Source organism: Danio aesculapii, chromosome 18, assembly GCF_903798145.1.
Source record: "Danio aesculapii chromosome 18, fDanAes4.1, whole genome shotgun sequence".
In the NCBI taxonomy this organism is placed as follows: domain Eukaryota; kingdom Metazoa; phylum Chordata; class Actinopteri; order Cypriniformes; family Danionidae; genus Danio; species Danio aesculapii.
Window position 1 is genome coordinate 27,614,935 of NC_079452.1, and position 12,280 is coordinate 27,627,214.

A 12,280-nucleotide genomic window follows, 5' to 3' on the forward strand; every position below is an offset into this window, starting at 1 on the left:
ATTTTCCGCAGATTTTTAGCCCATCATTAATTCTGTTTATTTACTTGAGTAAATGTGTGTAAATCTATATTATTTATTCAGTTTTTTGATTAATTACAGTAATATTATTGACTAATATGAAAATGTTCATCTGATTTATGTACAATGCAGTCTGTACAGTAATATTTTCTGTCTTTTAGTAGAGATATTATATCAGAGACTCGCTTTGTTTGCCAAATAAAGGAGATATATCCAGCTGCAGACCCGCAGACCCACACACGTTTCAGGCACACACAATCTAGCACACACGGTCTAGGCAAACCATATATGGTAACTAACTAACTCCCTAGGAGCATTAATGCCACCTACTGAATTTCACAAATATGATTTCCCATTTCAGTCAGTATTATTATATCGTAACGATCATTTTAACATCTCTGCAGTATCTGAACTCAAATTATGTAAATAAAAATAATTGGTTAAAGACACTTATGACTTTATTCACGTGTCCACATACACAAAGAAAACATAATAGACTGTCTATTTGTAGCATTAAGTGTAATAAAGTAATTTTAGGATCTTAATATTATCATACTTGGCTTTGTTGTAAAACATAATAGCAAACAATAATGTGTCACATTAAAATTAACTACTATAGTTAATCATTTAAACAATATATAATGTAACTATAAACTGATTATCTTAACTGATTATAAACTACTATATTTAGCTAAACTGTAGCAACTGTTTTATATATATATATAATTTTTATTTAAATTAATTATTAACAGTTAATTTGTTTGTATTGCTAATTTAATTGCAACTATAATTACAACAAATTACCAGTACTTTATGGTTTAAAAACAATATATTGCTTACTATAAATTACTATAGTATTTAAAGTGGCAATTGGGAAATCATTAATAAAAAGTTATTAGAAAATTAAGCAAATAAATACTTTTAAATAGTTTGAGTAAAATATTAATATATGCTATACATATATATATATTTTATTTTAATTTTTTTTTTATTACAAATATACGAAAGATGTATTATTGCCTATATTAACTTGCTATTATTTCCTTCATTATAAATGAATCCATTATATAAATTAAACCTGTTTAATTTAGATCTTTCAGCAAGGCCAGCAAACGAGTATCTGCAATATTGACTGTCAGACACTAATGACTGATCATCTATGATGACTGATAGAAAACGGTTCAGTCTATTATAATTGAATGGCGATCGGAAACAACGTTCCCCCCATTCGCCCGTCTCGATCGTAATATCTGTGAAATAAAGTAAAGTAAACACTATTGTTTATTGTGTACAATATTTATTAACCACATTTATAAAAATATATTGATGACGATGTCCGAGAAGACGTTAATAACATTAACATCCGTTGTTACCATATATGGTTTGCCTAGATCGTGTGCGCTACATTTTACATTATAAAAGTAAATTAGTAAGCACTGACATTTTGGTTACACAAGTAATATAATACTGCATTTGTCAAGCAAGGGTTAAAGCTCAGTTTTAGATCTCAGACGTCTCAAATAACTAGTGGTGTGCCTCAGGGCTATGTTTTGGGCCCTAGTCTGTTTATGTATATTTTGCCTTAAGGTTTTGTTTTTTATACATAAATTAGTACTATTTCTTTTTCATGCAGACAACACACAACTCTATTTGTCTTCAAAGCTCTTCTTTTGACTTGTTCGGATTATAAGCAGCTGTCTTAAAGTGACAGTTCATCCAAAAATACCTGTACTTACATTCAAATCATTGTAAAACTATATTTGTTTCTTATGTTAAATCCAAGAATGTTGATAATTGGTAGCCACCAGAGATGTATAAAGTACTAGAGACCCAGACTTAAGTAAAAGTACAAGTACTCTATCAAAAAGTGACTTGAGTAGAAGTAAAAGTGCTCTTTAAGCACCATACTTAAGTGGAAGTACTAAAGTACTCAACATTTTTTGTACTTAAGTATTGCAAGTAGTTTATTTCAAAATTTACTACTCAAGTACTGAAAGTAAAAGTACAAGTATTGTGTAATGTAGTTATTAAAGAATGCAGTCAAAAGACATCATATTGTTTTGTTTATTTTAAATCTCTTTTTTGGGAGCACGTCATTAAGCAGAACAAAAAGAAACATGACTTACAATACTGTTTTTCTCTCACGCTTGAACCACAGATCTGACAGATTATAACAGCTTTAACACACACCTTTCAAAGTTGTGTGTCACAAAAACAGTCCATAATCCACTCAAAATGCTATTGAAACCCATTTTCGGAGCACAAATTACTGGTTGTAAACGAACGGTCTAATTCACTTGATTTTGATTTTATTGTAAAAAAAAGAAAACGTGTATATTACTGTGGTAAATGAAAATCTGAAATATTTTATGGCTTATGGCTATGATTTAGTATTCAAAAATGTTTCTTTTTGATTATGTTTTAATTAAATTGAATTAAATTAAATCTTAAACTTCATATTTTTATAGTATATTTATTCATTCTGGTACTTTTACCATAAACCAACATCTCAACCATTTGGTAGAGGCTGATATTTTAGAAATTATGGGATGTGTTTGGGGAAAATGTATTGATTGTGTTAACTAGCGACATTAGGAGTTAAGAAATGCAATAAATAATAAATTCTATTGTTTTTTTCTTGGTGTAATAGTTAAATGGTTACTTGTAATACAATTGTGTCCTTTAATACAGCAGTAAGATATATGAACTGTACCCTTAATTTGACCCGCTCAAAGAAAACACTCTTTCTGAATGTATCAAACAAAACACATGCACAGAAGACAGCATGAGACCAAAGTGAGAGAGGCAGAGATGGAGTCTCACAACATTTCTCTGTAGTAGTGAAATAGCGGCTCGTGTGCTGTGCCGCCTTCACTCGCCCTCGCGCCTCCGTCCTTCGCCATAGTATTGCGACACCGCACATAGGAGATAAATGACGTCAGTACGTAATAACCCGTTATGATCTATTACTGAACCGATATCGACCATTTTGACACCTCTAGTAACGAGTAACGATGCAGCTCATAAAAAATCTATCGGAGTAAAAGTATTAAACTCATCGAAAATATGCACTTAAGTAAAAGTGGAAGTAGGAGAAAAAAACAATACTCCAGTAAAGTACAGATACTGCCTTTTAGTACTTAAGTACAGTAGTGAAGTAGTTCTACTTCGTTACTATACATCTCTGGTAGCCACTGAGTATTTGTTTTCTCTTATTAAGAAAGTCAGTAGCTGCAGGTTATTGCTTAACCCAAAAAAATAAAAACAGGTCTAGCTAGAACAAGTTAAGGGTGAGTAAATGATAACAAAACGTTCGTTTTTAGATGAAACGCCCCTTTAAATGTTTATGATTAAACAAAATATTTTATGCATTCATTCACTTTATTTTCGGCTTAGTCCCTTTATTAATCAGGGGTCTCCACTGCGGAATGAACCGCCAAATATTTTATTATTAAATAAAATATTAAATGATAAAGTCAATTTATTATTAATTCCTGTCACGGTGGCTCAGTGGTTAGCACTGTGGCCTCACAGCAAGAAGGACGCTGGTTTCCAGTCCCAGCTCGGTCAATGGCATTTCTGTGTGGAGTTTGCATGCTCTCCCTGTGCCCAAACTCATGTGCTATAGGTGAATTGGATGAACTAAATTGGCTGTAGTATATGAGTGTGATTGTGTATGGGTGAGTGTGAGTTTCCCAAAACGGGATTGCAGCTGGAACGGCATCCACTGTGTAAAGCATTTGCCAGAATAGTTGGAGGTTCATTCTGCTGTGGCGACTGATAAATCAGAGACTAAGCCAATGGAAAAAGAATGCATGAATGAATATTATTAATTCTGTGCCTCACACAGGTGAGTGGGCTTAACAAACCACCTGTATAAAACACTCTCATCTCTATGTCTCTTTAACCAACATTTGTAAGTCAGTGTAAGTCAATTGTAAGGACAAAAGCATCTACTAAATGACATTAAGGTTAACAGTAAGACAACATCAAGTCCTATTAGACAATGTCTCCATGCTCATGTGGAGCAGTGAGATCAGGTAAAAAGCTCTGTGTGTTTTAGACTCACGCTGCAGACAGTCTGCGTTCAGCAGGTCTTGGCATTTCTCATGGCATTTGACTCCGCATTCGCTGCATCTCATGCCCTGGCGAGCGATTCCCCACAGCAGACCCTCACACTCGTGGCAGTATGTGGGCGCCGTGGCCGTCCACACCTCGAAATTATGTGGGGTGGTGGAGGAGATGGGATAGATCAGCGCCTGAAGGGTCTTTCTGAGCACGTGCAGTTTCTGAGGAGAAGAGAGAGACAGAGTGTTTACAGACAGAACAGATGCAGATACACAAGTGCGTTTTTTCTCGAATCAGTTTTCCCGAATCAGAGGAGTGCACTGAAAAAAATTAATCATTGGATTTCTAGTCAAAATAAAACAAGACTTTCTAGAGAAGAAAAACATTATCAGACATACTGTGAAAATTTCCTTTCTCTGTTAAACATCATTTGGGAAATATATATTTAAAAAAAAAAATCAAATGGGGGCTAATAATCCTGACTTCAACTGTATATATTACAAAACAGAAGAAAATTGTATTGAGAATTTTTTACCATTTTCAGCTTTTAATGGTAATTTTATTCATTATTTTACAGTGTTGCAATATTTACCTACCTATATTTTTATTAAAACATCAAGTGCATCAAGATTCAAATCAATTCCTACTGCCAGTTAGGAATTCTGAATGTATTGTAAATATTCAATATACCACGAAGCCCAAGGAAAGACCTGATTTTAAGCGCAACAAGACATCATAAAATATTAATCAAGGACCAAAGAGAAATCTTTTAATCATCGGAGACATTTGCAAATCTGATTCATCTACAAGATCTCAAGTACAGAAGTACAGACACCTCGGTCAGCTGGTCTTCAGAACAATCATATCCTTGTTTTTTAACTTATAAAAAGATGTCATGCTGATATTAATTTCAGTAATTATAGAGTATCGTGAAGTCCACACAGCGTCTCCAATCTGCCTATCTGTTATGTGTGTGTATGGGTGTTTCCTAGTTCTGGGCTGCGTTTGGAAGGGCATCCGCTGTGTAAAACATGTGCTGGATAGGTTGGCGGTTCATTCCACTGTGGCGACCCTTTGATGAATAAAGGGATTAAGCCTAACGAAAATTAATGAATGAATAATAATAATAATAAAGTTTGAGGTCATGTCAGGATTGATTTGATTGGCTCATTATTTGTTGTCTGTGGTTTGCTGAAGAGAATCTCCGGTGTCCTTTTGAAGCAGCAGAAACAATGTGCCTGTAAATCTCACTGTTTCTACAGCAAGATGAGAGTGAATGTGGGTCGGTGATGTACAGCTCTCTAAACTGAAGTTTCCCATCATGCATTTCTGCTGAGACGCGTGTTCAGAATCATTACACTAAGAGCTGCTGCTAAGGCCAAACAGCTAATAATCAAATAAATAAAGCCAACCGCAGACCACAATTCAGGCTGATTAGCAAAGTAAACCTATAAGAATAGCAGAATGTAGAAAGTTCAGACCCAGCATCGAGTAATGCATGATTGAGCCGCAGCCAGTGATTAATGGCAGGTGTCTTATAGTTATATAACACACTTAAAGGGGTCAAATCATACATTTGGTCAATTAATTTTCCCCTGAGGTAAATTTATGGTGTTAGTCAAGGTTTGATGCACTTTAATAACCTTTCAGTCTCGCACCCTTCGAATTAAACAGGTTGTCTTTTAGTGAAAACACACACACACACACACACACACACACACACACACACACACACACACACAAAGCCAGAATACAAAATATAAGTTATCCTAATTGCATATAAAAATCACATACAAAAATGTCTTATATTCATATTTTTCTATGGGATTTTAGATGCAATTCATTCATTCATTCATTCATTCATTCATTCATTCATTCATTCATTCATTCATTCATTCATTTTCCATTGGCTTAGTTCCCTTTATTAATCAGGATTCACCACAACAGAATGAACCGCCAACTTATCCAGCATGTTTTACACAGCGGGTGCACTTCCAGCTACAACCCAGCACTGGAAAACACCCATTCACACTCATACACTACGGCCAATTTAATTAGTTCAATTCCCCATTATCGCATGTGTTTGGATCGTGGGGGAGACCGGAGCACCTGGAGGAAACCCACGCCAACACTGGGAGAACATGTAAACTCCACACTGAAATGCCAACTGGCCTAGCCGGGACTCGAACCAGCGACCTTCTTGCTGTGAGGAGACTAGCTAATTACTAAGCTACCGTTTCACCTATATGCAATTCTATTAACTTAAATTAAAATTACATTAATGTTTATTTTGAAATGCAATTTAAATACCTTAAATAAATAAATAAATAAATGTTAACACATTTTTATAAATTTTATTACATTTTAATGAAATAATTTAAATGAAAAACACTGGAGTTATTAAGAAAAATGGAAGGAATTTATTCTTATTTTTAAAAAACTAAAACAAAATAGGATTAAAACTATGTGAAAATCAATAATCAAATTGTATAAAAACAATAAAGATGTTTTAAAGTGAAAAAGAGCGGGACTAATGAGAAGATTAGTTATTATGTTGTGAATTATTTTAAAAAGATTAAATAGGATTAAAATTATGTGAAAATCTGTAATCAAATTGGAAAAGCATCAACAGCGCTATCATACACCCGCCGTAATAAGGTGCAAGAAGTGTTTGGCGTGATTTGTTGCTATTTTCAGACCAGCACAACCCTAGTTTTCATGTTTTGTGTCACGTTGTTTAAATAGAAAATCCATTTGTGCCACTTTGTGGATTCATGGAGTGTGCCGGTCTATAAAGGAGGTGTGTTAAGGCGTATTGTTGGCACGTTGCTATTTTGAAGAACTAACATAGACCGAGCCATTGACCAACTGAAAGCTGCACTAAAGCTGCACAGGTCCAAACGCTAACACTGCCTAATACGCACAAGATTTACAGCAATACACAAATATCTTTACAGATTAAAACAATTAAAGTATTAAAATGTTACAAAAAATTTCTACATAAATTTAAAAACCACTGCCACCATGCCTTCATCTCGGGGGGCTTTTTCGGTTTATTCCTGACAATCTGCATTAGTATTATTATTATTATTATTATTATTATTATTATTATTATTATAATCAGTATTATTTATTATATGCATATTTATATTTGTTTTAATAAAAACAAGTTTAGATTTGTCCACCTGTTAAGTTTTGGAGATGTCTGCATCACCATGGGGGTTAAGAACTGAACGCGTGTTTGGATATAACTCAGTTTTTTGACCACACTTCATTATTATTGTTCATTTATTCCTTTAGTTTTGAAACAAATCTTTGTGCTTAACAACCGAAATTAAATATGAAGGCTGATGGATTTCTTCAGTGGAGTGTACAACATTACTCCTTTACTTTGGCGAAGTAAGGAAATAAAGTAAAGTGAAAGTAAAGAGGCTGAATGGAGGAGGCTTGTTCTTTATCCTCACGCTGCAGATGCTCTGTATAACTGTTTTCTCACTACTGAAGCGATCAGTTTTTACACTCACAAAGTCCACCATGTAAAAAGCAAATGCGCTTTGGCGCGACGCAACTGAATGGGAATGTGAGATGAGACTCTGTTTGGTTAATTACTTGTTATGTAAATCAAACCCATAACTCATTAAGAGAATAAGCACAACCCTGTTAGACCATGCACCGGGGCATACAGCGTGTTTTTACATCCTTAAAATAGCAAAAGTGTATTCAAACACATCCTTAATGCTTTTTTTTGCACAATGCGCTTTAGTCTTTGCACCTAGATCATTAAAATAGAGCCTCAAATGTTTCATAATGAAAGTGGAACTAATAATAAAAATTGGGGATATTACATTGTAATTTCTTTTTAAGAATTAAATAGAATTAAAATTATATGAAAATCTATAGTCAAACTAAAAAAACACATATGAAAGTGGAAATAATGGATATTATGCTGCGATTTCTTTATAAAAAAAAGAAAATGTCTCAAATGAACCAGCGTTAATTAACCAAAAAAAATAAATAAATAAATAAATAAATAAATAAATAAAAATAAAAAAAATCACCTTATTTTCAGAAAGCAAGACTTATATATATAGTAAACATGGCAAAACAACCTAAATTGAGCCTTTGAGGAGCCTGTCCTCAGGTCTTCCAGTTACATTCAGAATAGATTTTTAAGTATTATTACTTGTCTATAAATCACTAAATGGCCTAGGAGCTCAATACATTACAGATATGCTCACTGAATGAACCTAACAAATCCTTAAGATCATTAAGATGAAGTACATTAGAAATTCTAAGAGTTCAGTCAAAGCAGGGTGAATCAGCCTTCAGCTACTCACAGCACCTCCCGCTGCTGGAATCAGCTTCCAGAAATGATCAGATGTGCTCCAACATTATGTACATTCAAATCAAGACTGAAAACACATCTGTTTAGCTGTGCCTTTACTAAATGAGCACTGTGCTACGTTCGACAGATCACACTATTATGTCTTTCTTTTCTTTTTCATTCTTTTATAACCTGTTTTAATCTGTTTTGAATTACCATTAGTATGAAATGTGCTATATGAATAAACTTGCCTTGCACTTATTTTTCATCCATTTCTAAGAAAGCATGAATTAAAAATAAAAATAATAATAAAAAATAAATAATAATAAAAAATAAATAATAATAAAAAATAAATAATAATAATAATAATAATACTAATAATAATAATAATAATAAAAATAATAATAATAATAATAATAATAATAGTAATAATAATAATAATACTAATAATACTAATAATAATAATAATACTAATAATAATAATAATAATAATAATAATAATAATAGTAATAATAATAATAATAATAATAATAATAATAATAATAGTAATAATAATAATAATAATAATAATACTAATAATAATACTAATAATAATACTAATAATAGTAGTAATAATAATAATAATAATAATAATAATAATAATACTAATACTAATACTACTACTAATAATAATAATAGTAATAATAATAATAATAATAATAATAATAATAATAATAATAATAATAATAATAATAATAATAATAATAATAATAATTCGCAGTTGATGTGTGCGATTGAAGCCTTTAAACATGATTTGACAATTTTCTAAACAATTCCTCTAGCTTAGAAATGCAGTGCATCATCATTGGGATTTAATGTCATTTGTCATGCATCATAAATCACCAAATCGAGATGCATTGGTGAGCTCTAAAAGCCACTGGTCATCTCCTGCAGGACTGATGGCGAAATGTTATGCAGGAGGATTAACAGCTGGAGAAAACCGAAAAGGACTTTCCAATTTAATCAGGCAGTTCTGGAGCAAACAGATGAGCTACGCTGAGAATTAAACACTGGGCGATCAGCCAGAAAGAGAGAGAGAGAGTGAATATTCAGAGCGGTCAACACTGTCCAGAAAGGAGGAACTTAGTCAATAAAGAATATATAGAAAAAAAAATTATATATGGCGACGCGGTGGCGTCAAGAAGGTCGCTGGTTCGAGTCTCAGCTAGGTCAGTTGGCATTTCTGTGTGGAGTTTGCATGTTCTCCCTGTGTTTGCGTGGGTTTCCTCCAGGTGCTCTGGTTTCCCCCACAAGTCCAAAGACATGCGGTTCAGGGGAATTGGGTAAGCTAAATTGTCTGTATGCGTGTGAACGAGTGTGTATGGATGTTTCCCAGTGATAGGTTGCAGCTAGAAGGGCATCCGCTGCGTAAAACATGCTGGATAAGTTGGCGGTTCATTCCGCTGTTGTGACCCCAGAATAATAAAGGGACTAAGCTGAAAAGAAAATTAATGAAATGAATAAATTTGCACCTTTCCAGCTGGATGGGTAACATCCATACACACTAAATACCAGGGGTGTAGCAACCGGGGGGGGGGGGGGGGGGGGGGGTTGTATGCTAAATACACATACTAAAATGAAAAACTAGTACAAACAGTGTTCATCTTGTAACATTTGATGTAAGATAGTTACAACCTTACAAGACATTTTTGCCAGAAGTTTGCCAGATTTTGATTACGTCCGCGTAACCTCTGATTGAGTCAGATTGGGTCGGCCCATCTCGAAACCAACCGGTGGTTGCCGATTGGGCCAATGCTTAACATTTATTATTATCATCATCATCATCATCATCATCATCATCATATTCACATCTTGCAAGAGATTAAAGCTGCCTGCATTTAAAAAAAAAAAATTTAAAACTGACCGGCCCACATTTTAAAAAATGGTCCGGCCCTTCTGGCATTTGCCACAATTGCCAGATGGCCAATTCGCCCCTGCTCTGAAACTGCCCTTTGAGGCTTTGATCCAAATTGTGACATTTTGTTGACTGATAAGATTGTGCTCTTTTCAAAAGAGGACAGAGCTACAAATGCCTGTGTGTCAGCATAGTGGCAGACTCAAAACAGGACTAATGTAATCTGAGTGAAAATCTAAAAACGTATGCATCAGTCAGTCTATGGATGCGTCAGTCTGTGGAGACTCCTGTCGCTGTTCATTTGTGCATCATCTAAATCTCCACATTAATAATCCTCTTAGTCTATGCTGAAATTATCTTCAGATGGTGAGAACTCTGAAGTTGGACAGCTGCTTCTCACTCAGGGCTGTTCATGCTAATGAGGGAGAGATGGTCGGTGTAGTGGGCGGTGCTTACCTCATCTATGAGTTTCTGCAAGTTTTCTTTAAGTGTGATTATAAAAAATAGAATGAATTAATTTTACTGCTGCTTTTGTATTCAGGACAAAACAGTGCTTGAGTTTGGAGAATGGTTAATGGCGTAATGTTTATTTGTTTGTTAACAGAGAGCAGCTTTCTGTTTATGTCTCTGCTCAGCCAATGGAATATCTGTAAGCGTCTGGATCTGCTGGAGCTCTCAGTGTTCAGATCGACTGCAGCGTCGCCTTTGGTTTCATGTGTGTTTCTGTGCTGGAGGCCACGGCAGGTGCCAGAAACACTGACAACACACACCATCACAGAGTCTGCAGACACTCACACTGCGTTCAAGAGCTTAAAAAGGACATGCATTCATTCCTTTTTCTTCAGTTTAGTCCCTTATATATCAGGGCTCGCCACAGCGGAATAAACCACCAACTATTCTGGCATGTTTTACACGGCAGATTACACTCCAGCTGCGACCCAGTACTGGGAAACATCTATACACACTAACATTCACACACACTACAGACAATTTAGTTCACCCAATTCACCTACAGTGCATGCAACAGTGTTAACCACTGAGCCATGTGACGCCCTTAATTATTATTAATAATAATAATAATATATAATAATAATAATAATAATAAATAAAATATTAATAATAATAATTATTATTATAATTATAATAAATAAAATAATTACAATAAATAATAATAATAATAATAATATATAATAATAAATAAAATAATAATAATAAAAAATAATAATAATAATAATAATAAATAAAATAATATTAATAAATAAAATAATATTAATAAATAAAATAATATTAATAAATAAAATAATAATAATAATAATAATAATAATAATAATAATAATAATAATAATAATAATAATAATAATAATAAATAAAAATAATAATAAATAAAATAATAATAAATAAATAAATAAATAAATAAATAAATAAAAATATGCACTGTGGAATAATTAATGACTTGCCATTTACAATATATTATTTATTATAAACAAACAAAAAAAACTCACACCTCACAAACTATGACATCATTTCCTGTAATCCAGTCCGATTTAATTTCACATGCAAAGAGTCTATTTACATAAAAGAAACCCCAGCAGAAACATCAAGAAAGCTGGCTAGCGTAAAACTGAATTATCAACGTTTCTGGCACAGAAAACCCTGACTAGCATCATGAGCGGATCTCAGAGGAAAACTCTGAGGCGTTTGGCTGAATAATGTCACATTACTGAAAAGACTTGTGGTGATATAACAGTTTGTGTCCTTGTTTTTCCAGTGTCGTCTTAAGCATATGGACACATGGGCTGTTTTCGGCACACTTACCTCAGAGGGATTGTGTCTTTTTTCTATCATTTTTGGAGCAAATAATAATAAATAGAGAAATAGGAAAAAGGAGAAACAGAAAACATCAGCATGTGTGCAATTTTTTTTTTCTTATATAATTTGTTTGTGTTAATCTAGAGATTTAGCTAAAGAATTGTGGG

General features: G+C 33.3%; 1 protein-coding gene across 1 annotated transcript in view; it reads right to left on the reverse strand.

The window, feature by feature from the left end:
• Positions 1-12,280, reverse strand: part of LOC130245302 (protein unc-13 homolog C) — a 384,171-nt gene that overhangs the window by 306,297 nt on the left and 65,594 nt on the right. Inside the window, exon 7 of the mRNA XM_056477954.1 lies at positions 4,088-4,307. Within this exon, the coding sequence (XP_056333929.1) occupies positions 4,088-4,307 (220 nt within the window). The remainder of the gene's footprint in view (positions 1-4,087; positions 4,308-12,280) is intronic.